At 42.3% G+C, this 25,829-nt stretch overlaps 2 protein-coding genes across 5 annotated transcripts in view; one reads left to right on the forward strand and one right to left on the reverse strand.

Moving 5' to 3' along the window:
* Positions 1-7,096, forward strand: part of PPP6R3 (protein phosphatase 6 regulatory subunit 3) — an 89,475-nt gene extending 82,379 nt beyond the window's left edge. For all 4 annotated transcript variants that reach the window (XM_066611142.1, XM_066611141.1, XM_066611143.1 and 1 more), the window contains 2 exons: positions 3,118-3,240; positions 5,631-7,096. In XM_066611142.1, coding sequence (XP_066467239.1) covers positions 3,118-3,240; positions 5,631-5,682 — 175 coding nt within the window. In that variant the 3' untranslated portion in view covers positions 5,683-7,096. The remainder of the gene's footprint in view (positions 1-3,117; positions 3,241-5,630) is intronic.
* A 4-nt stretch (positions 7,097-7,100) lies between these two features.
* LOC136644077 (solute carrier family 9 member C1-like) overlaps positions 7,101-25,829 on the reverse strand; it is a 107,824-nt gene continuing 89,095 nt past the window's right edge. Inside the window, exons 24-26 of the mRNA XM_066619591.1 lie at positions 21,913-22,098; positions 18,836-18,959; positions 7,101-7,240 (exon numbers count right to left, since the gene is read on the reverse strand). Coding sequence (XP_066475688.1) covers positions 7,101-7,240; positions 18,836-18,959; positions 21,913-22,098 — 450 coding nt within the window. The remainder of the gene's footprint in view (positions 7,241-18,835; positions 18,960-21,912; positions 22,099-25,829) is intronic.

A 25,829-nucleotide genomic window follows, 5' to 3' on the forward strand; every position in this document is an offset into this window, starting at 1 on the left:
ATATATGGCTTTTCAACAAAAAGGTCACAAAGTGGTTTATAGAGAAAATCAAATAACTAAATGGCTCCTTTCCCAAAAGGGATCACAATCTAAAAAGATGCAGAAGGAACACCAGCAAACAGTCACTAGAAAAGACTTGGTGTTGGGTTGAAGAGGGACTGTTGTTCTCCCCTTGCTGAATAAAAGGGAAGGGCAACTTCAAAAAAAAATGCCTCTTTGCTTGGTGTACCACCTTCAATTTCAAGCTAGCGTGGATGGCCAGTTTCCAGCCATTCATGTAATTCAATACATGAATTAATAGTTTAATTTCCCTGATTGTTACATAAAAATGGTGGTGTTCCTCTGCCTATAATAGCACTGCGTAAATGTGGATCTTAACCTTGCAAAGGGGGGAAGGTGTATGAGTTGACCCCCAATTTCTAGGCAATTTCTTGTCGCTTTAAAAAAAGGATAGTTATTTGCAAATTAAATACTAGTGCATTCCTGTCCCCTCTCCATTGACTAGTTTCCTGAGCAACACCTCAAGAGTTATCCCTCCTCTTTTTCTAGTTCATCTTCTGACCATTACAGTTTGTATTTCACAGAAGCATTTTCTTCAGATGAGCTTTAAGTGCCTTGCTCTTATTGGCAACTGCACATTCTTTTGGTACTCATTTACTAGCAAGATACTTGCACTGTTTTTCTCTCTTCATATTTGCATTCATCTTGGGTGCCCTTGGTTTTGCCACTATTCCTCTGAATCTACAGTATTTACCAGCTTTGTGACTGATTACTGAGTCAAGCTGTATGAGCCTGTTCTTTTAGCAGTCTTCACTTGCTGCTGTTCTGTGTTCTCATAATATTTATACAGGTGGAGCCTATTTATCTGCATTAGTTCCGTTCTGGGACTCAGCACGATTAACAAAAAATGCGTTGTGCTAAATGTCATAGAATTACGCAAATTTGCTGCAGCCTGACACTTCTGGATGGAAGGAAACTAAGGCAGCTGTTCTCAATCCCCTCCCCTCCCCTACTCAGCCCTCCTGTTGCCAGCTGTCCTGCTTCTTTCACAGTTGGAATGGTGAGCTTGCTTGGGAAGCCTCGTCCTCTGTGTTCCAGGCAGCCTCCCAACAGTGCTGCAGGTTCTCCTCCTCTTCGCTGCTGCCGCTCCTGCAGCCCTCCCTGGCCACCATGGAAGCTCCTCTGCCCCGGAGCATTCTGGGACTTGTAGTCCAGCTCTCTACTCACCCTCACCTGTCTCTCCAAGGCTTCCCAAGGCTTGCTTGGGAAGGCTTGCTGGAGCAGGACAGCCTGCATCATTGGGGGGGGGGGGAATTTGGCAAACGCTCCCTGGGTTTTTTAAACCAATCCCCTCTCCTCCCCCTCCTGAGCCCTCCCCAGCTGTCCCACCTCTTTCACAGGTGGGATGCTGAGCTTTTCAGAGTCCAGCCCTGTGCGCTTCTACTCAGAAGTAAGCCCCATTTCCAATGGGGCTTACTCCCAGGAAAGTGCGGAGAGGATCGTAAGCTATCTCTCATGCTTTACTTGGTGGGAAGGCTTACTTGTGTCGGTGATTGCCTGCATCATCTGGGGGGGGGGGAAATTCGGCACACACTCCCTGGGTTTTTTTAAAGCAATCCCCTCTGTTGCTACCACACCTGCCCCTGTGTGAGTGAGAGTACGTGAGTGAGAGAGAGAGAGAGCTCCACCTTGCTGCACATGTTCTGGTTACCCAGGGTTTTCTGCCCCCCTCTTCAGCCTCTTTTCAGGCTCAGGGGCTCCAGGAATGTTACTGTTCCTTCGAAAGAGGAACCTCTTCCATGGCTCCAGGGCTATTCCCTGCCTGGGCGAGGCAGAGCCTTTTTGCAGTGTTTTGGGCTGCCTGGAAATGGAGCAAGAGGCCAGCGCAGGGCAAAGGTGTGTGTGATTTTCAGTACCCCCACCCCATTCCTGTTGAGACAAATCCAAAGATAAAAAATCTGTGGATAAATAGGCTGCACCTGTATAAGGGCAGCCAATTACAGGGTGCATGTGAATCCCATTTTTTTACTTTTCAGATATATGCAAGTGATAAGAGAATCGGATAGCTATGTTTGTACTTCTGCTCTATTATCTAGTTCTCATACTTGCATCTTTATGGTTGGTTGGCAACCTTCAGTCTCAAAAGACTATGGTATAAGCCTACAGCACCCAGTATTCCCAGGCAGTCTCCCATCCAAGAACTAACCAGGCCTGATCCTGCTTAGCTTCCGAGATCAGACGAGATTGGGCACGTGCAGGGTAACAGTTGCTGTCTTTATAGAGTTTTAAAATAATCTCTGACTGAGGTAATTGTCATTCATGACAAGCTGTTTAGGTGGTACCTCAGCAAGTCTGTACATCATTTTAGATTATAGGCTCATTCGATTGAATGTTCCTGCATTTTTTTAAGGTCATCCCTTATACAAAGCTAGCAGGTACAGGAGAAATCTAGGCTACATGCAAGGTCTTTGTGAGCCACTCCCTGCAGACCGAAGTGTTAACCATTTGGGCATCAAGTACTGTACAGAGAGATTCAGGTCCAATTCTAACAAAACAATAATGAAGTGATACACCTAACACTGTGACAAAGGGAAAGTCGAGTTCTTCTGGACATTTTGAATTAATAATCCACATGTGCTAAGTAACTCTTCTGGGTTGTATGTATTTTTGGTTTCTCTTTATTGCTGCATTTATAGGCTTGGTCCAGGAACTAGTTAATAGGACTTGATGGTATTTTTATATTCCTTTTCTGTTCTTTCCCCCCTCACTTTTGGCTTCAGAGTGTTGAAATCCTATCGGTATGTACAGTAAAGGATAATGAATGTAATTGTTTATCACTTTGGGCACCATGTACATTCTTTATTCCTCTTTACTTCTCTGTAATCTACATCCTGCATTTTTTCCAGTCCAGTTCCTTTAAAGTGACCATAAACTGATGCCAGTGATGAATGTCAACAGAATCCACGCCTTTCTGCTTGTTTTCCATGTTGCAGTCATTTTTCTAAAGTCTGTTTGCATGTGACCTCTCAACCCCTTTATCTCTAAGCTTCTCACTAATGCATGATGATACAAATGTTTGTAAAACATGAATGAGATTCTGACTTGTTTCTTCATTAGTGAGGAAGGAAAATTGACTACCTCGCAAGACGCTTCTTGTAAATATGTAGTGGAAGAGACCACAGACGCTGGAGAAGAAAGTCCTGCTACTTCACAGGCTGCTAGCAGCAGTCTAGACCAGAGGTATCTCTTTGTCTCCTAATTGCTTTCAGGTGCTTCTGGTTTGAGCCTGCTAATGAAGTTTTCTGTAACAGAGGTGGGCCCTGAGACTGCTTTGCAGACTCTCCTCCTCCCGTAAGCATTTGGACTTCCAAATCTGATTGGCTGACCATACCAATGGGGTGTGTGACCATACCAATTTAAATCCCTCTCTTTGGGTGCTCAGGGTTGCTTTTACTTCTGTTCATGTGTGCGAAGCCACTTCTTCCACAAAGCAATCTCTGATTCCAGTGGCAGGAAAATCCTCCTGAGCCTTGGCAGTCACTCCACCAAATATTCAGTACCTCCCAATAAATCAGCTCCGACTTAACTTGCATTTCAGTTTTGCTAAGAGTAGTGGATTTTTGTGTGTAATGGCAAACTGGGCACTTGGTTCTGGGACAAAAAACAAGATATTGGACTGAGCATGTGTCTCGGAGGCACCCAATTTTGAATGGGTGCCATGTTTGTGAAAAAGACAGGAGAAAGATGGAGGGGAGGTTGTAAGGGGAGAAGGGTTTTTGAAAATCACAGAAGAGTTATTTTAAAAAATAATGGAATGTAACAATTTTTCTCTTTCTGTGTCCCAAGTACCTTTCTCTAGAACATGTCCCATTTCTACACACTTAGAGAAGTTATCTCTCTACTCTCCTTAAAAATGACTGCACATTCTGTTCCTTTAATTTTGGGAGTTTGGGGAGGGGACTGTGTAGACTCCAAAGTAGAATTTGGTCTACTCCACATCAGATTCCGTACATATCTCCCACCCATATTATTCAGTCCTCTGAAATAGGTAAGGCTGAGGCAGGGGTGTTCAGACTTTTTGGCGCAAGGTCTGCATTGTGTATCTGACACAGTATCAAGGACCGGAAAATAATGAACAAATACATGGAGGACTGGTGGGCTGAGAATTGGATTGAATTCAAGAAGTGGGTGGGGTTGGAAGGAGGAGGGGAGCAAAGGCAATATTGACTTGCACAGGAAAAGGGGGAAATGAATTTTGAAAAAGCATCAAGCAACCTATGACACAAATCACAAACATTTTTTGTCTCAGTCTCTGCTCCATTTTAAGTTTAACTAACATTATATTCCAGGTCTCTCATTCAGCCACTAGAAGTGCTGAATGTAATGCAGTGTAATGAAATAATTTCTTTCCATTACATTGCATTACCTCTAATGACTGAATGGGGTATATATCCGGAAGTGCATCTTTTGAGTTATTTTTAGCCCTGAGGGGCTGGGGAACCTTGGGGGCTGGATAAAATCCTCCTGAGGGCCAGATTTGGCCCCCGGGCTGTGGTTTGGGCACCCCTGGGCTAAGAGATGGTGATTTATCTAAGGCAGGGGTGTCAAACATAAGTCCCACAGGGCAAATGCGGCCCCCAGAAATTCTTTATTGACTCCCCCCTCAGGCTCTCCCAGCACCACCATCAGCTACTGAGCTGTGCTGAAGTGGCACTGCTGAAAGGGAAGCCAGGGTGATAATTGGGTTCTCCCATATCTTGAAAATATGATCAAGATTTGCATATTTCCTCTTCTGTCATTTCAAGCTAATGAGTTCCTAAGGGAGAAAAAAGTTATTTCTTGTCACGATCTTCTTAATGACATCACCTCTGACCCTGATCATGAATGCTATTTGGCCCACCATATGAAACAAGTTTGACACCCCAGTCTAAGGCCTCCCAGTGAGCTTCATGGGCAAACTGAAATTTGAACCCAGTCTTCCTATTCCTAGTCCATCATTTTATCACCATGTACCTTGGTGACAATGTTGGGTAGCAATAGTTATTTCTTTCTTGAATTGAGAGCCATACGTCACCACCAGAATGACCTTTCTCCTTGCATTTGTTCATGAGTTGTCACATTTCCACTTGTGCCATCTTGGAGAATAAATGTTAACCAAGGCAGCTACATGGACTTCAAGGGAAGAGGCTAAAGCTCAGTGTACAGCATCTAGTTTGCATGCCCAGGTCCCAGGTTCAACCCATGACATCACCAGACAGAAAAATTGAAGAGCCACAGGCAGTGGTTGAGTTAGATGGATCACTGGCCTCAGTACAAGATTGCTTCTTAGGCATATTCAAGGGGAAATAAGGCCACTGGCTTTGCTGAATTGATAGGATTTGAAGGGAGAGAGATGTGAAAAATTAGCTTAGTACTGGATCCGCAAACAAGTCTGTAAACTAAACATGTAGGTGCATGTGCAGTGAGCATTTTGGCATTTGCATGTGTTTCTGAATCATGTAGGTACAAAATCAACTTGAGATGACACACACAAACTGTGTCATTAATTCTGAAGCTATTTTTTTTGCTAATTTATTTTGTAACTTTTTCAGTGTTCTGGTAATGCTTACATTTTCTTTATGACTTCTTAGGACTGATCCACAAGCTCTTCTAGCCGAAGCATCTGTTAATGGCCCTGTATGATAGGTGATATGATTGCTGTTGGCTGAAGAACATGAACTGATATTCAAGTATTTGTGTTTCTTGAGGATTACATCTAGAGCCTATTGGAGCCAGTCACTGCTGCACTAATTTTGCAAGGGATCAGGACCAGCAACATTTATATTCTAGATTTTAAGACATTGTACAGAAATTCAAGTGTAAAAATTGCACATTGGGAAATACCAAGAAATTTTTGCGTATGTTTATATTGTATTGTTCTAAATAATGGGTGACCTGTGAAATAAGATCTTGCCACCCAAGTAATGAGAGTAGTGATACTATAGTTAAAATGGCTGTAAGAATAGTTTTATAAAAAAGTGAATACACAAATCTAATGTATTTGAGGCATAACTATTTGACAATTAGTGACCAAAGTATTTAGCAGTTTTTCATAATTTTTCACCCTGAAATGCTGAAGTCCCTGTTTCTTTCAGTTTGGCAAATAGTTCAGCTGCAATGCCCTCTCAATGTTTTGATTGTTTTAGAATTAAACAAATGATTTAAAAAATTTTTTGGTGTTCAACATTTTACAGCAGGTTTTCAATTGGTAATTGTTTTCTGTATTGTTAACCAGATCAAAATGTAAGTCTATTGGTAGAGATTTTAAGTATTTATTGCTACAACTTAGTTGACAAATTGATGTTATTGTAAAGCCATATGTTCTGTTAAGTCTTGTTTGCTTGAAACAATACCTTACAGGTGAAACACTAGAATATTTTGAAGTGCACATGGCTTGTTGTGTATTTTTAAGTGATTCACCTACATTTTTAACCCATTCACCAAGATGTACTTTAATTCAAAGCATTATAAAATTAAACATTTTGGAACAATCTTCATATTTAAAACACTGTACTCCTTTTGACAAATCAACTCAATATAATGAAATGCCCATGCTGCTCATGTAATTACAGTTCATGCTTTTTAAAGGTATAATATCTTTAAATATCAAAATTGGGCACTTGAGCATGTTAATTGTTATATTTTCACTGTTTTGATCTGTGTGAGGTTTTCATTTGTAAGTTTTAAACCAGTTTTTTCATAACTGGATTGTGTATATATATATAGTGATTATGGAAACTAATTGTAATTTATAATTTTCTATGTCATAAAATTCCAACAGCCTTCTCAAACAGAAGCAATATGATGTATATTGCCACATTGTCTGGTGAAAGGGTTAAAGTACTTCACCTCTTGCACTTTTAGATGCAAATCCATTTTTATTTCTTTAATAGAAAGTTATATTCATTTATTTTTACATCATTTGTTTTCCTGACCAGTATTTAAAAGCCAAAAGGATACTCTAAACAATGGCCAATGACTTATTTTAGAAAGTGTCCCAAGCTATGTGCCTAAATATTACATTGCGTACAGAAATAAAGACAAATGTATACTGGTACTTTTTATTCCTCTTTTATTTCTGATGTTCCAAAAACAATGTTCATGTGCTCCACCTCCATTCCAAATAAGCATTCTGCTGTTTCTGAGGGGTCTTTTGGCAAAAGTGAAGACATCTGTTGTGCTGCTGTTTTTCCTACATTTTCTGAAAAAGTAGGAAGCAAGAGTCTTGAATTTCAATAGCCAGATTCCCAGCATCTTTCTAAGAGCATGAAGTATCTCTTCAACCATGGGGACAGTTACACTGAATATTAGCATTAAGAGTGCCGGGTGTATATTCGTAGTTTTTCATAAAGTATTACTCTGTACTGGTATTTCTTCATCAAAGTAACTGCACTTTATTTTTCTACTGTGTTGAAATTCTTCTCCATCATTTCTAGCATTTAAGAAGAGAAAATGTTGACTACCTACACCTCCATCTCCCTAGTTCATTTCAGCACATTTTGAAAAAGATCAGTTTTACAGGGGTTAAAAAGAGGACCAGAATCAATGTGTGGCTTGAAGATTAGAACCATATATATCACCCTGAGCTCAAAGGAGGACGGGTGGTATAAAAAATAGGAAGTAAGTCCCAATGAATTTACAGAAAAGGTTAACACTAAATTCAGTTTCCATTTACACAGTTTCCATTTACATTCCTCAAACTACAAGGATTTCAAAAGCAAATCTTTTAAGAAAGATATTTCTTCCCTCCTGTTCTACCCTGTGAGGAGGTTAGGCTGAGGAGATAATTGACTGGCCCAAGGTCACCCGGACGGCTTCATGACTGTGTGGGATTAGACTGGATCTTCCAAGTCTAAGTCCAACACCAGGGATGTCAAACTCATTTTGTACAGAAGACCAAAGTTAGCATTCATGGTGCTTGCTGAGGGCAAGATGTGACATCATTATGCATTATAAGTGATGTCACTAAGCGGATGATGGCCAGAAATAAGCACTTTTCATAAAAACTCATTGACAGAAGGGAAAATGTGCAAATCTTGTTCATATTTTCAAGATATGAGACAGCCCAATTATCAAGCTGGGAGAAACCAAATATAATGTGAACTGTTGCTTCCGGAGGCTGTATTGAGTCTGTGGGCCTTAAGTTTGACACCACACTACACCATCCTGGCTTTCTGTAACTAGGAAGTTAGCTGCCTAGTTACTTTCAAATAATTATGTTCCTTTCATGCATAGGATTTGACTGTAAAACACACTTAAAAAGAAGGAATTATGTTGGAAACAGATTCATTTCCTGATATGGTGGAAGAAATTTATTTTTAATGTGTTACAGAGAGGAAGTGGATAATGCTTAAAACCCATATTCTACCAAGGGTGCATTTCTGCACCACAACCAACAGTGTATTTTTGCAAGTTTCAGTGAACCTCCAAGATGAGATAAATGCTTTCATAAAAAATTCCAGGTTTTTCCATATACCTGAAAAAGAAGTGTTGCAAATGCACAACATGGGCTGTAAAGATAAAACTTTTTTGCAGTGTCCAAGGTGCTGACTATACATTTGTGGGAGAAGGAAAGCAAAAACTCTTTGCTGTAGTTGGCAAGTTGACTTGAGTTTCCAGGAGGTTGGGAAGTCTGACAACTACAGGTGGTCCTGGTTATTTATGGATTCAGTACCTGCAGATTTCATAATCTGTGTCAAAACACTTGGAGGAGGGCCCACCTAAACCTTCTGACTGGGACCGGAGCTTTGTTGAGAAACAGAGGCTGTGCACATCTGCAAAACTGAAAGTGGATCACTATTTTTACACTTTCCAAGGCTTGCAGGGGGCTCTACCCCGCTCCCCACACACCCCCATTGGCTGGTGTGGCAATGGGTAAATTTAATCCCCCCTTTCATCTCCAATAGCAGTACAATCCTGGGGACTGCATGCCTGACTCCCCCCTCCCCCTCCCCTACCTTTTAAGGGGCCAGAGGCAGGGTTTCTCGGGCTGGGGTGTCATGATGCCCAGATTGAGAACCTCAGACTTACTTCTGAGTAGACATGCATAGGATTGTTGTAAGTCCCATTGTGTTCAATTCCCAGGAAAGTGTGCATAAGATTGCAGTTATTTAGCTGCAAATGAGAAGGAATGTGCTAATCCCTGGAGAAGGGGAAAAATGCATCCCTTTAAAATCAGTTTTAAAAAACTAGAGACAGCCAACAAGCAATCATTCAGCTGAGCAGCAGGTCCTTTGCATTTCTAATTGCTGACTGCCTCTACAACAGTAAGAAAAGCTGTTTTTAAACCACAATTGTAAAGAGATGCACTTCTTAATTTTTTTAAGATACTTTTATTATTTCACGGTATTAACAAGGAGTCCCAGAATCAAACCCCTGTGGATGTCAAGGTATGAGAGGGGCAAGAAACCTAGATGTGGGTCTTTAAACGTATTTTTCCACTTTTTTTGAAACCTATAGGGCTGCTGTTTTCAAACTTTCAGGGAGTTTGAAACCAGCAGTAAGTCTTGGCAGGGGGGAGGCAGCAGGGGTAGGGAGGAGGCAGCCTGCAGGGCTCCTCGGGTCAGGGAAAGTGAGAGTGGAGAGATCGCACTCTGCCTCCGTTAAACCGGCAGCAGAACATGATCTCTCCACTCCCACTTTCCCTGACCTGGGGAGCCCTGCAGGCACTTGGGCAAAGCTCCCTGCAACCAGGGACGCTACTACAGGGACTGGAGGGTGCACCCCAGTCCCTGCAGCCCCATCAGAAGGGAAAGTGGAGCGATTGCGCTTCGCTTCCGGTTTAACAGAGTGGGGTGCGATTGCCCTGCCTTCACTTCCCCTGACCTAGGGAGCCCTGCCAAAGGTCGTGCAGGGCTCCCCGCACCCCCGGCAGGCTACAGGAGGCTTGGGCAAGTGTACCCAAACCCATGCAGCTGCCCTGAGCGATGCGATCCTGGGGAGCGAGCCACTGCCTCCTCCCTGCCTCCTGGCTGCCCCTTAAGGGGAAAGGGACCAGGACCCTCAGGCTGGGGTGTCACGATGCCCCAGTTTGAATACCACTGCATTAGGTGCTCTGGAACAGAAACCCGGTGGATAACAAGGGACAACCTGTATAGTCTACTTAATGGTTCTGGGCATACACCTACTATGATAAGGGGATGCCCACACTTCCACCATTATTCTTGTAAATGGATTTGGAAAAGGCACTTCTTTTGGTTTAGACAGGCTTTGAGGAACACTTAAGAGTAAATGGTATTAGCTCTGCATCCTTAGAACCACTCTGTGCTACAGATGATTCCATGTATAGATCTTTGATAACCTTTGCCAACAATCTCTAGACCATGCCTTGAGGAAACAGGGTGTTCATATTTCCTTCAGGATCGCTGCTCCTTTCCAGACAATTCCCTCTTTATCTGAAGACTCATCTGAGGAAGAAAGTGTCATATTCCTACCCTGGTTCTCTTACTTTGACCTTTTTAGTATCTCTAAGCTTGGCAGTCTTTAAAGCCTGCCACCTTTTGCCTCTGGCTTCCTGAGCTTAGTATCCAAGCTTCTTAGCTGGTGAAGGCACACTAGACTCTGAAAATCCTCTAAACGAGGATACTGAGTAGTTGGAAAGCTTGGAGGGGTCAGGGCTAATGACACAATGTTTACTCAAGTGCTTTCTTTGGGGTTCTCTTCCCCTTTACTATGTACAAGAGAGACTGCTCCTCCCCCTCTGCCTGTTCTGAAAACACCTCCTGCATCATTGATTTGACCAAGGCCAGCATCGCTGCTTTCACTTCTGGAGCAAACACTTCCTGATTCCCCCAGAGGTGCCCTCCCCTGGGGATATGTACTCCCTGGATGACATACCTCTGAATGCTTCTCCTCTTACCCCTGCTGTTCTGCTCACATGATAATCTAAAACAGGGGGTCTCCAAACTATGGCCTGGGGTCCACCACAACTTTTTTTTGTCAGAGCATTTGCTAATGTTTGACATTTTTACTCATTATATATCATTTCTCTTTGTAAGCGTCACATTTCTCTTTTGTTCTGAATCATATCATGCTGCTTACAAACAAGTTCCAACTAAAACTTATTCATTCATTTAAACTTCATTAATTCATTCATAAAACTAATTTTTGTGGGCCAGCAAAAATGTGTAAAATATATGATGCAGCCCTTGTACTGAGAATTTTGGAAACCTCTGATCTAAAATGATGCCCTCTGGTTAAGCAGAACCTCCACATGTTTGCAGCCTTTAAGAAGCGTTTGGGACTTGCTCTTGTACATCCCAGAGCCCGGGGTTGGGGTTAACCTAAGAAATGAGGCATGTCAGTTCCGAGAGCTTACGCTGTCAGTGGGTGTGGTTAAACGCTGCCCTTCCAGGCACAGTGTGCTTTTCCTGGTGAAGTCCATTTGCTGACTTCCATTGCCTTAGACAAGACAGACTCGGGTGTTGCAACCTTGTACTGAAATAAGCACCTTACTGTCTCCTTTACTGCTGCTGAGATCACCCTGAGGAGACACAGCCATACTGTGTCCCTATCTAGCTGAGAGAGTGGAGGAGCCCATTTAGCTTTAAAAAAATTCTGTAGGTTAAGAGCCTGACAGATTATTTCTGTTCCCTGTGTGAGGTAGGACCAGACTGGAAGAATGGTCAGCCCCTACACAGAGGAGAAGCCATTAAGCAGCTGACCTTAGCTTGTGCTGGCTTGAAAGCATTCCCATATAGTCAGGAATGCCCTTCCTCTGCCACAGAGAAAATTAAGACACATTTATGGGGACTAATTTTTGAGTTAACCCTTTGAACCAATGTTGTGTTTATGCAACTCAGGTACAACATGGGTTAAAGAGATTGTAAAAATGCAAACAGTCAGGTAATAGCTGCTTGGGATGGTGGCTCAGATGTAGAAGGTATACAAGGAATCCTCAGTTTAAACTGACACCCCTCACCATTAATCTGTTACTGTTGAAAGTCCATTAAATCCAAATGCATTTGAGTCAATCAACATAAGCAAAGCATGATTAGTTTTTAACTGAACAGAAAATATCTTGCTTCTGAAGTCTGTTAAATTGAGGGTCCACTGTAACTCTTTACAGCCTTGCCATGTTCTCATCAAATTCAAATTATACCTCTAAAGCAGCTTGCTAACCCTTACATTTCAGGATTATTGAACTTCAGTCATGTCAGGGGTGTGATTTCTTGCAGAAAAGTGACATACGTTAAAGGATTAAAAGCCACCTATCTCCCAATTATTGCCCCAAGTAGTTTTTGGCTGAGTATAAAGACCTGAACTGCAATCATGTTGTATGTGTGACATGTAGTTTGGGTCTAATGAGCTAATCTTCAAGGTAAATAAAAATTCATTATAAAGTAAATTTTTAAACTTGCATTTCGATTACAGTAGACATTTTTGAAAATAACCTGTATGATTATACATGTGGAAAAGCAAGCATATTAAAGCCTTCACTCTGTGTTAGATGTGCTTATATGAGGTGATGTGACTCCTGCTGCAGGGTGAGTTTGTCTTCATGCCCTACCTGTACTGGTCCTAAACAAATTCCACCTTACACACTTGCACTCACAAACTGTACTTCAAGCAGACTGCCTGCCTTTGTTCAAGTCCCTTGCATACGTGGACTTTTTTTAAAAGTTTAACCTCCAGAAAGGGTACTTGGGAGGTTAGGGAAGAAAGGTAGATGCCAATGTGCAGAAGGGTCCGCCTCAGTTGGAGGTAGAGAACATTGCCAATTCTTGCACTTGTCCAAAGCTGAGCCCTACATCACCACAAGCTTGTGCCACCTTCAAGCTTCTATTGGCAAAGTTCAGTTTTGAAGGGGTTGAGCCTACAGAAAAAGTTCATTTTACATTTGCCATTTGTTTCTTTTGCTTACGAGTCCCCTACCGTGGAGCAGTACAACTACACGCACACATGAAACCAGGTTTCTTTTCTCTCCTGGTAGTAGTCAGTATGTACAGTTAATGTGCTTGTCTATCATGTTTTCCTTCTAGGCCATTTGGGAGGAGAGGCGGGACAGCCTCTCACAGGGTAGTCAGTTTTGAAAAGGGGACAGAAAACAAAGTAGAGCTTAAGGAGTTTTGCAACTGGCGATAGTAGAGGGGTGGATGAGAGACAAGAAGGGTTGCTGAAGATGAGGGATGGGGGGCTTAGCCAAAGCCAAAAATGGGAATCTCTCTCTCTTCTAGGATTCTTACATGCTGTTCAAACTATGCAGCCTTGACCCTTTCAACCAACTGGAAGGTAGCAGCACTATAGCAACACACACGGTTGGATCACAATCCATTCCTGGGTCCTAACTTACCTGGTTAAATTGGAGAACTTAAACTACTGGGTGGCACTTGTGCCCACAGGGACTCTTGGGGAGTGTTACCACCACTTAAACTCCTGCCATGTTCAATTGCTAATAGAAGATAATGTTTCCGCTTGTGCTAGGAAAGATGTTGTCCTACCGTGTTCCCACAAGATCTAGACTGGAACAAAGGTAATTGCTGAGTAACAAATATGCTCAACATCCTATTATTTGGTAGTGGAAGATACTACCCAGGGATCTTAAAGCAGCCCACCCTGGTGCCATATTGATTTGGAAGTCTGCTAAGGCATAAATCAGTTCAAATTTTATTACATAGTTTGTAACAGCCAAAGTGACAACTATTTCAAAACTCTAAAAATTAGAATAGATTGAACAACAATCTAGTATTGTCTTACAAGCAGTTGTAATGCCAAAGCAAAATTTTATGGAACTAGCTAAATATAGTACATTAAAATGATGTCACAGAACAACTGCCTAGTAACGACCTTCAATAGTGACCTGACATTAGCATTTATGCCTTGCTTCTCTAAAAACCGCGCCCATCCTTGCTCTCTGATGGTGGCTGATTTCTGTTCCATCTGAGGTTACGGGAACTCAAATAGTCCTGTATAAGAAAAAATGTTACATGTTTGCACACATCTTGAATGCAGTTGTCTCAATGTTATGATAAAAATCTATTTCGAGCAAACTGTACACGTTTTCGTCGTGATCCTGTGGCTATCCTTTTTTCCTGTTATTGGCCACATGATTGTTGAAAATCTAGGGCAGGGGTGATCAACCAGTGGTACTTTTCAAATGGCACATACAACAGATCTGATGCCCTGGGCAAAGCCACTGGTAGGGTCCTAGCTGTGTGTGGCTTGGCCAGAACACACTGCGTTATTGAGAGGGGGTGGGAACCAATGCTGCTTATCTCCAGAGGTAACCAAACCTGCTGCACTTCCTAATAACATAAGAACAGCCCCACTGGATCAGGCCAAAGGCCCATCTAGTCCAGCTTCCTGTATCTCACAGCGGCCCACCAAATGCCCCAGGGAGCACACCAGATAACAAGAGACCTGCATCTTGGTGCCCTCCCTTGCATCTGGCATTCTGACATAGCCCATTTCTAAAATTAGGAGGTTGCACATACACATCATGGCTTGTAACATGGCTTGTAATGGATTTTTCCTCCAGAAACTTGTCCAATCCCCTTTTAAAGGCATCCAGGCCAGATGCCGTCACCACATCCTGTGGCAAGGAGTTCCACCGACCAACCACACACTGAGTAAAGAAATATTTTCTTTTGTCTGTCCTAACTCTCCCAACACTCAATTTTAGTGAGTGTTTTTCTCCTGCCCCACTTCATCCCACCCTGCACAGGTGGACAGGTGACTGGTGGTCGACCAGCCTGCCATTAGCCTCAGCTCAGCAGCAGCCTTCATGCCAAGTTGGTCCATGCAGTTGGGCATAGAGGCTTCACCCAGGTTGCTGATGGGGCCTTTGGTACCACAGGGCAGGATGACATACAGTAGGTCTGGCTGCCACCAGAGCAGGAAATGATGTGGAACAGGAAAGGACGTGTCAGTTGCTATGCCCTCTCAACAGCAGGAGGCATCCCGGCCAAGGCGCTTGCAGCTGGGATGTTGCCATAGGCAGTCAGAGTTGCACATTCAAAGATTCTGCTCATTAAAAGTGGCACATGGCATGCTGCAGGTTGGCCGACCCTAATCTAGGGTCTTCTGAATTCCTGAAACCCTGTAATAGGCAGCCTCAATAGGTGGTCTACTCAGTAGACCACAATAGTGAAATCAGGCATGTGCACTAACCATGACCCCATGAATAGGAATCTATTTGATATATGTTAAATATTTCATAACCAGTCATAGGAAATGCTTAATCATTTACAGATTAATAGAAGTGTCAAAAACTCCTGTGAATGATTAAGCAACAACAGTGTGGCCTTAGCTGGGAAGGCACATACGGCCTTCCAGTAATCCCCTGGTCTGTGCTAAGAGAGAGGGTTAATTATTTAAATTGCTATAATAAGAAGATTCCCTCCCCCAAAAGGCACAATCTAAATATGCTGTGTTGGGGTCAACAGGGACAGCTTTTTGCAGCTCACTGTAAGAATTGTGCGGGGGATGGATAAAGTGGATAGGGGGATGTTCTATTCACTCTCACACAACACCAGGGGAAATCTACTAAAATTGAGTGTTGGGAAAGTTAGGACAGACAAAAGAAAATATTTCTTGACACAGTGTATAATTAGTCTGTGGCACTCCTTGCCACAGTAAGAGGTGATGGCATCTGGCCTGGGCCCCTTTAAAAGGGAACTGGACCAATTTCTGGAGGAAAAGTCCAACATAGGTTACAAGCTGTGATGGATATGTGCACTGCCCTAATTTTACAAGTAGGCTACCTTGAAATGACAGATGCAAGGGCAGCAGGATGCAGGTCTCTTGTCTTGTGTATCCCCTGAGGCATCTGGTGAGTCACTGCGAGAAACAGGAAGCTGGCCTAGATGGGCCTTTTCATGAACTCTTTTCATGTTCTTAAGAACATCACCACTTTACAAGATGCAGCCTTAGCCCAGTTAGAGGAGCAACACTATAAAACTGGTTTAGCCCCTCATTTTGTAGACAGTGAGCTGGCAGTTCTTAAGGCGGCACTGCTGTACACTATCTTCACAAGATGAAGGTGGTCCTTTGGGTTTCTCACCAGATAGTGTATAGTTTTTGTGAAGTACTAGGGCAGAAGCAAGTTAATTGGTTTGAATGTCATTTCTTATACAATTGGACCTCAGTATCTGCGGGGGTTCCATTTCAGAACCCCTCATAGATATCAAAATCCACATTTAAAACCCTTTACAAAGCATGCCAAAATCCATCATTGTTACCTTTATGCAGACATTTCCCAGTCTGTAGAGCTGTTTTTAGCACTGAAAGACCCACTTCCGGCACACGATGCATTCTGCTGCGAGGCTGGGAGAAGAAAGGGATGTCTGTGTGATCTGGAAGTTGGTCTTTCAGTCCTAAAAACAGCTCTAGAGGCTTGGCTATGGTTGCAACAAGGTTAAAATGTTGGATTTTGGTCAGTTTTTTTAGTTTGTTTTTAAAGGGATTTAAATGTGGATTTCAGTATCTGCTGGCATCCACAGTGAGTCAAATCCGAAGGAGCCGGACCCACGGATCTTCCCAAGTACAATTTCATGATTACAATTACATTTTTAACAACGTCAGAACCTATTTTGGTTTATGCTTAATATTAAATGTTAAGCTTACTAAATCAGAGTCCATTGTACTGTGACTACTGCTTTCCAGTTCAGACAGATATCCTGTGGTAGCTACAAATTCAAGGGAAAGAACATGTTAAAAACCAACATATATATATTTTAAACTTTCCCAATGTTCACACACCTTTACTTTAGAATACAGAACTACTACACATTCATCCTGTTCAACAGTTCCTGAAACTTTATAAAAGAATTGCTAAAAAAAAGACCTGATGATCTTTATAAGCTATCTCTAAGATCTCATCTGTACTGCGTGTTAAACTATAGAAGCACAATCAACTATTTTGCAGGGGGACAGTGCTTTCAAGTGTTCAAAACTTTTCAGAGTTGTTTTCACAATAATCCTCTAAAGCAGTGGTTCTCACACATTTAGTATCAGGACCCACTTTTTAGAATGAGAATCTGTCAAGACCCACCAGAAGTGATGTCATGACTGGAAGTGATATCATCAAGCAGGAACATTTTTAACAATTCTAGGCTGCAATCCTACCCACACTTAGTCCCATTGACTATCATTGTTAAAAGAACATACATAGTAGCTTGTTAAAAGTACATGCCATGGTAGCATCAAGTCTAATATATTAAAAATAAAATATTGAAAAGAATGGGACCCACCTGAAATTGGCTTGCGACCCACCTAGTGGGTCCCGACCCACAGTTTGAGAAACATTGCTCTAACGTGAGTAAGTATCTTTATCTCCATGCTGTAGCTGAGGCTGAGAGGGAGATGCTTGCCTAAGGCCACTTGTTGAATTCGTGCCAGAAGTAAGATCTAAACTGGGGAAGTCCTGATTCACAGCTTAGTCTCACGTTACACAAAGAAGCTTTATTTTTTAGCTTGCTTCCCAGAATGTACAGAGCAGCACAGCGCTTCCTAACAAACACGACCCAACATTTTCACTCAGCCCACAGAATGATTCTGTGCGTCTTCTAACAGGCAGCCTGTCACTAGCAGGCCACATCATTTCCTGCTCATTTGGTTGATAAATACCATGACGTTCAAACTGTTGCAAAGACCTCTATAGTGGAGACTGAATGTGAGGACTGAATAGCCTAACTGCAGCCAACTCAGTTTTGGCCTCTAGTGGTCCCTCATGAAAACAAGGGCTGGAAATAGACCTTGAAAATGCAAGCGCATTTCAAGAGAAATTGAAAGAGAATTGATGGTGAGTAGGTGTGAGCCTTGTTGCTCATGTTGGTATTTACTCCATTTATATGTCCCATAATTATTTTTGCTTTGCTAGCCCAGCTCCTCCATGACCCTAGCTATTCCCACCACCACACAACTCCTTTGAAATATGCCTCACTTATGTGCTATAGAAATCTGCTCCCTAAATGATGGACACCAAAGAGATGTACGAGATTAGATGATGGAAATTTGAATACATGATTTGCCACATAAGACTGAAGCCCACCTTTGTATTACAGAATGCCTTGCTGACATTTTCAAATTTAGCACCAACATTGGTAATTAACCCAACCTGTTGCCTTTTGAATAGTACCCAAGTTATATAATCAGAAAAATATTATTTTGTGATTGATGCCAGCAAAGATGCCCACAAAATTCTGTATCACGAGTTCAGAATTTTTCAGGTTACTATACATTGCACATAAGGATGGTGGTATTACATGCTCAGGCTAAAGCATGCAGTGGTGTGCCATGCCTATCAAATTCACAGTATCCTAGTATGCCTTGCAATCCACCGGGCATTTGATAACACTCTGAGGCCTGCCTCTTTGCCAGGTCTGTGTACTAAGCAGCAGGAGGAAAAAGCAGACCCTTACTCCTGCACAAGTTATAGAGGGGCCAAGTTCATAGTGTGCTATAATGAAATTTGCAAGGTGTCATTGAAATTACTTATGGTTAGAGGTATTTGTTTCCAGAGGGTACAATAGGATTACAGCCTAAGTCTTACTGAACACAACCGGTTTACTTCTAAGTAAAATAAATAACACTGTTTTCAAACACCTCTACTTATGATCATAGAGAAGCCCTATATATCAAGAATGACAGATTCTCAGGATGACAGACCAGTAAGGGCAAAGGCAGAAAGACAGGTAACATTTGCTTCACTCAAATAAGTTTTTGTGTAAGTGTTTCTGTCAAATAATCAAATGCTCCTGAATTTCTGTTCCCGTTTGTTTAAAAGTGCTAGAAACAGAATGGTAAAATTAAGCATCTTTGTTAATACTGTGATAAAGATCTGTACTCTCTCTCTTACCCTGCCTCCGACCAGCTAAAGGATGAAACTGACAAATACTACTGCATATTCCACTGCTCTTCTTCAATGTCTTCTCTGAAGATCGTATAACTAGCAGTTTTGTTGCTGGAGCAGTACCTTGCACCTGAAATATTGCCATAATAATAGTTACTGCTGAAATCACAAAATGTTATTTGTTTAAAGCTAATGCACAACTAGTATTAATTGGGCTGAACCTGGGAGCTACAGAGTCACTACTGGGTAATGCTATCATCCTCCAGACTAGAAACCAGAAGGGGACCTTGAAATGAGGAACCAGATCAGGGAAGTGTCTAGGAGAGACAGGGTTGTAATCATGGGGACTTCAATTATTCTCATATCAACTGGGTTAATTTGTGCTCTGGTCACGAAAGAGAGACCGGATTTCTTGACTTGCTAAATGACTGAGCCTTAGAGCAGCTATTCATGGAGCCCACCACAGGACAGGTGATTCTGGATTTAATATTTTGTAGTACTCAGGACTTGGTTAGAGATGTAAATATTACTGAGCCATTGGGGAACAGTGACCATGCTGCAATCCGTTTCAACATGCACATCGGGGGAAGAGAATCAAGCAAATCTTGCCAGGGATTTTGCTGGCACAAATCCGAGTAGCCCCATAGGGCTGGCCGGGGCATTACTAGGGGTAAAAGTAAGTCTCCTTACTCCGAGTTGCGTTCCAGCCCACACCTAACATATGCTGGATACAGTCAGCAAGTTGGCCTGCCTGTTTCAGCGCAGGTTTGAACTGTGCTGTGAATCTCATTAGTGAGAGGGGAAATAGTTTCTTGTGCCCATGTGCTTTCCCTGCTCTCCTAAATTAACAACACCGTCCTATGCATGTCTAGTCAGAAGCAATTCCCATCAAATTCAACAGAGCTTTCTCCTAGAAAAGTGTGTACAGTCTAAGGGAGATCAGTGAAGCTACAGATCTCCCCATAGGTAGAATCTCAGAGGCCAAGGTACAAGTGAACTGATTGTTCTTTTCCCTAGCCTGGAGCAAAACACACACACACACACACACACACACACACACTCTAAAGGAGTTGGCAAGGTGAGAGGTTCCCCTGGGACCACCAAGTTGTTACTATCCTCCTTTGGCCTTGAGGGTGCTGTTTGCTTGGATAAAGCTCTGTGGCATTTGAGGGAAAATGCCTGCAAGTTTCCATCCCCTATCTGCCTTATAGACAGTGGCGTCACTACAGGAGTGTGGGTGGTGTGGGTCACACCGGGTGACGTGCAAGGGGGGTGATGCACACTGGGGGGGGTGACGCACTAAAATTGCGATGGTTAAGAATAATACCTTCATATATACCGTTGGATGTGGAATTTACAGCTAAATACAATGAAAAAAACTGGAATGAAATACGTATCTCCTTTCTATCAAAAGTTATTGGCAAAAAACAGGAAAACAAAAAATGCATGGAGCCATATGGAAAGTGAAACTGAACCATACCGCGTGTTTACTCGCGAGTAGGTGAACTTGCTTTCATCTGTCAGAAAGGGCAGGCTGAGAGGAATCCAATGACACCACAATGGTAGCTCCCAAAAATCACCCGAAAAGGAGGTCCCTCCCTCCAAGCTGGCAAATGTATTGAGCCCTATGGAAAGCGAAACTAAGCCACTCAGTCGTGTTTACTCGCAAGTAAGCAAACATGCATTAGCTTGTGGTTAGGCCAGGCAAAAGGAAATGTGAGGCCACTGGAATGGTCCTGATCTGATGGAACTGGAGCTAGGCAGCCCCCCCCCCCAAGAATAAAATAGAGACTTGAGAGGGTAAGGTGAATTTTTTTCAGTTTAGACTTGTAAAGCCAGGTGGGTCCTGAAAGTGATATGCCTGAAATATAAGAACTTAAATTGAACTGGGCACTGGGTAGGGCTGAAAATCACTTCCTACTAGAAAGACAAAATTTTCAGAGCTCCAGCAAAACCCCACTAACCTCTGTGCTAGGCACCACTGGTTTTGGAGGATGGCATGGTCCTCTATCTTGTTCATTAGATCAGGGGTGCTCAAACTTTTTTGGCTCGAGAGCTACTTTGAAACCCAGCAAGGCCCGGAGATCTACCAGGGGGGAAGGAAGCGTCTGACAGACACCCCCTTTAATGTATGGAGCCCCTGCTGGAGTCTAGTCAGTTTTGTTGCTGCATGCCTGAAGAGCAGCTAAAGTGTCAGTTTCAGTGTCAGTTTAGTATCAGCTAAATATGTCAGTTTCGTCTAGTCACTAGATGAAACTGACATATTAACAGTTTGGAGAGACAGGGCTCCGCGATCTACTCATTTTGCCTCGCGATCTACCGGTAGATCGCGATCCACCTATTGAGCACCCCTGCATTAGACCCTTGTTCTGGGCAAGTGACATGTCAGTTATTATAGAATGTCGTCCAGGAAACTCTGGAGGGCAGATTTTGGCATCAATGCAGGATATGCATGAATTGGAATATTCTTTAGTATATTCTGCTATTATAAATGCTAGAATGTTTTTTAAAAGTCAGTCAAGAACATGCAATTTAAGTACATTTTGAGAAGAATATCAGGATATGTCACCAATATTGTGAACAACACATTCAGCACCAGTCTGCAGTATTCTATCTCAGATAGCAAGAACAAACATGCAGAGTTGGTTTTGCTGTATGGCTGGCTCAACTTAAATGAGAGCAAATATCTTTTTGGTGGAAAAAGGTAGCATTCTCCCCTCCTTCACAATTATCACTTCCATTATAATAGTGGATAGTACATGGTTTGTGTTTGTATAAATGTTTCAAGCATCAATTAGCAGGTATTTATGAGATCACAGGTAACTATGAGACAAGTTCCTTATTCAAACCATTGGGGAGGGGGTATGTTTTATTTTGTGTGTGTGTTCTTCACTTTGTATAGGCTGAGCACTCTCCCACTGTAACATTAAAATGTGGCAATATTCATGTAGCCAATTTTTTGCAAATACAAACTGCTTTCCTTTTCCTTCTCCTCTATTTTTCTTTCCTTTTCTCTGCAGAGGGCAGTCTCCATCTCTGGTGCTGAAGCTACACCATGGAGTCATTAAAAAAAATCCCTTTACCTGATGGCACAGTTTAGGAAGAATGCATGGCGCAGCATAATGCTGCAGCAGTTGACAATCCTGTACAGTTCCATGTACAAGAATGACATCATCCATACTCCCATCGTAAATGTCACATTTGGTGTGGTTTGGTACATCCAACACATACATGTTAGAAAGCTGCACACACATCTTGTAAGACCAATCCTACAATATAAATTCACATAATCAGAGACATTTAAATATGCAAACATGTACTTCTTTATTGAAAATAGATATATAAACATTCCTATTAATAATAAATTAAATATGTGTGTGCGTGTGTGTGTGTGTACGTATGAGTACATATGTTTATGTGTACAGGTTGAGTCTCGGTATCCAAGGGTTCTGAACCCACAAATCATTTGGATGGCAAAAATCGTGTTAAAGCAAATCCATTTAAAAAACAACCCTTTGCTCAGTTATTTAAAAACAGCCTTGCTGACCTTTGTATTGCATCAGGCATACAATCAGTCTCTCTCAGGAGCTTAGAAAGGTTTCACTCAACAGTAACCCCTCCCTCCACCAGGAGCCACAGCTTCACCTGGGAAAGAATAGAGGAGGTGATAATCACTTCCACTTATTCTTTCAGGTGCTCAAGGGGAAGAGAGGGGTCACCTGCCTCAGAGTGAAGATATTCTAAGTGCATAGAGAGAGAATGATTGATGGATTGTCTGCTAGCTGCTCTCTCCCACATTAATGAGGCTATTGTTAAATGTTTCTTTTTCGTTTAATTTCAAGAGCCCTTCCAAGGGTGAAAAATACGTGCATAATTAGGTTATACCTGTAATTTTATATAATATATAAATTATATATATAATACACACATAAAAACCATTTACAAAAAATTTAGTAATTTAAACGTTAACTACCACAGAAGCATAAAATTATCCTCACATAGGAAAACCTGCACTTATATTTTATTGTGTTTTTGTATTTACTCTTTTCATTTTATATTATGCGGCAATACAAGAAAACACAATCTCATGTACACTCACCTCCATAGTTTCCAACCCTTGCTTCCTATCAGTATGCACGTAAATTATGCAACCGAGTTTCCAGTATGAGCTGTCAGTTTCTAAAGGCCCAGTTCTAATCAGGCCTTGCACTGTTGGACTGCTCGTTCCAGTGACAGAGACCCTTTACATCTGTTGCAAAAGGCGACCAGTCATTTGGCATAGCCTGTCCATTGCTGTAAGTGGCTAGCTCCATGCACCAGTGAACCACGAACACACACTGGTGCCAGTACATTTGTGTAGGGGGTAGGAAGGAGGTAGGGAGGGTGTGGAATGGGGCATGAAGGGGACCAGGAGGGGTGGTATCAGCCACAGTGGGGAATGCCAATATCCCAATCCCCTTCCTGACCAGCAGTCAGGTGAAGTCTGGGAATGGAACAGGCTGGTGAAGGAGGCCTACCCCATATCCTATGCTCATGCCTTTTCCCGACATAGGTTCTTGGATTTGTGCTGGCTATTAGCCGGGGCAGATCTGAGTAGTCCCATTGGGCAGATTCGGGTTTTACACAGGGTAAAGGGAATTCAGCATACTACAGTAAAAAAGATCAGAGCTGAATACACAAAACATGTGTGGAAAGTACTAAAATCAAAACGAAATGGTGGGAACACAGTCATAAACATTCAGGTCATTCCAGCGTTTCGATACAGTACAGAAATTATTGACTGGACTCAAGCAGAATTAGATGCATTTGACTGTAAGACTAGAAAACATACAACAGACAACCATGCCCTTCGTCCTTGCAGTGACATCAACCAACTGAACCTACTGAGGATCACTGGTAGTCAAGAATAATTACAAGTAAAACAAATTATGGGAGAAGAAAGGAGGGCACTAAAGGACTACATAAAGAACAGTAAAGAAAAAGTTTATAAAGCGCACATAATAGAAGTTAATGAAACAAAAGAGGCCTACAAGGAGCAAACTGTGGAAAATTGATTAAACACATGGCATAATAAAATGCTGCATGACCAATGTATCAAGACGACAAGGCAGACAAGGGCTCCAGCTAGAAATGGTTGCCACATAGAAGATTGAAGGAACAAACAGAGAGATTGATATTTGCTGCATAAAACCAGTGCAAGGCACTGCACTGCACTGCAATGTGGGCAAAAGTGGAAAAGATCTTGAATGATACCAAATGTAAAGAAATGATGCTCTGTAAAGAAAAAGTTGAAACAAGTGATTACATCATAAGCGGGTGCAGCAAAATCGCATAGAGTGATTACAAAAAAATGTCACAAAAAAGTCACTGCTATGCTCTCTTGGAACTTATACAAAAATACGGAATAACATCAGTAAAGAAATAATTGGAACAGATGCCTATAAAGGTGGTAGAAAACGAACAGGTCAAAATCTTGTGGGACTTCAAAACCAGACAGTTTCATACAAAAAATTGGAACACAACAGATCAGATATACGTTACTGTGGTTGAGAAGAAGCAAGTGATGCTTATTGATGTGGCCATTCCAGGAGACAATCACAAAGAACAAAGACCTGGAAATTGAAATTGAAATTTAGAGCCTCTGGGGAGAGAAATTTAGAGCCTCTGGGGAGAGAAAACAACCAACACTCCTCTTGCCATTGATGCACTAGGCACAATCCCCAAGGTCCTTAAGAAATTCCTGGCCAATATGGGCATAGACAACAGCTGAGCAACTGCAACAAGTTGCACTACTAGGAACATAAACCATTATATAGCACTGTCTCACCAGTTCTTCAACTCTTGAGTAGAGGTCAAATTAGTAAACACCCAAAAATCCCAGTCCAAACATCTAGTGGGCTGTGACCCCACAGTAACAAGAACAACAACTACCACTATTACTACTAATGCATCACATCTATTCTTGTATGTTCACATCATCAACCATTTCAAAAATTGTTTATAAATAGATTTGTTTTAACATTTATGGAGTCAACTGCCATCAAGCAAAATTTTACAATATTAAAATTAAAACATAATGATTTTCTCATCTGATGTTCCCATACAGGTGAACCCCTTTTATCTGTGAGGGTCCGTGGCCAGATACTGAAAACAGCAAGTAATGAAGGAAGGCACCTTTACCCTCCAGAGGCAATTCAGAGGATGTTCCGAGTGCTGGGGAGGATGCACTCAGAAACCCTTCTAAGGCCTCTGGTAGACCTTAGAACAGGGGTGTCCAAAACCCTGCCCGTGCGCCATTTGTGGCCCTCAGGGACCCCCAATCCAGCCCACAGGGAGCCCCCAGTCTCCAACGACCCTCTGGTCCGCCAAAGATTTGCTGGAGCCCACACTGGCCTGTGACTGCCTAATGTGTGCTGGTCGTTATTTAAACCCTCCCCCCCATTTCTGGCTTGGTCTGTATGTTTGCTGAAAGTACATCCCTGATTGTTCCAAGTGCATCAACGTATGCCTCCATGTGTTTTGTATGTTTGCTAAAAGCATATCCCTGATTGTCCAAAGTGCATCAAGTTCCATCTCTAAAGTATTCATTTATGTAAATTTATTCAAATTTTAAATGCGAACTTTTTCTGAACCCGACACAGTGTCAGAGAGATGATGTGGCTCTCCTGCCAAAAAGTTTGGACACCACCGCCTTTTTTGGAAAAACCAGAAGTGACATTTAAGGCCTTAAAAAGCCTTCAGAGGGCCAGAGAAACCCTTCCCAGCCCTCCAAAAGCCTTTTAAGACCTTAAAACATCACTTCGGGTTTTCACTGAAAACCAGAAGTGACCTTCTAAGGCAGCGGTTTTCATCTCATGGCACACTGACAAGGTACTAAAACTGTCAAGGCACACCATCAGTTTTTTGACAACTGACAAGGCAAAACACCCTGCTGGTGGAGGGGTCACATTCCCCAATAGTCCAATTAACAAATGACCCACCCCCAAACTCCTATGGCACA

This window comes from Tiliqua scincoides, chromosome 1 (genome assembly GCF_035046505.1).
Source record: "Tiliqua scincoides isolate rTilSci1 chromosome 1, rTilSci1.hap2, whole genome shotgun sequence".
NCBI lineage: Eukaryota > Metazoa > Chordata > Lepidosauria > Squamata > Scincidae > Tiliqua > Tiliqua scincoides.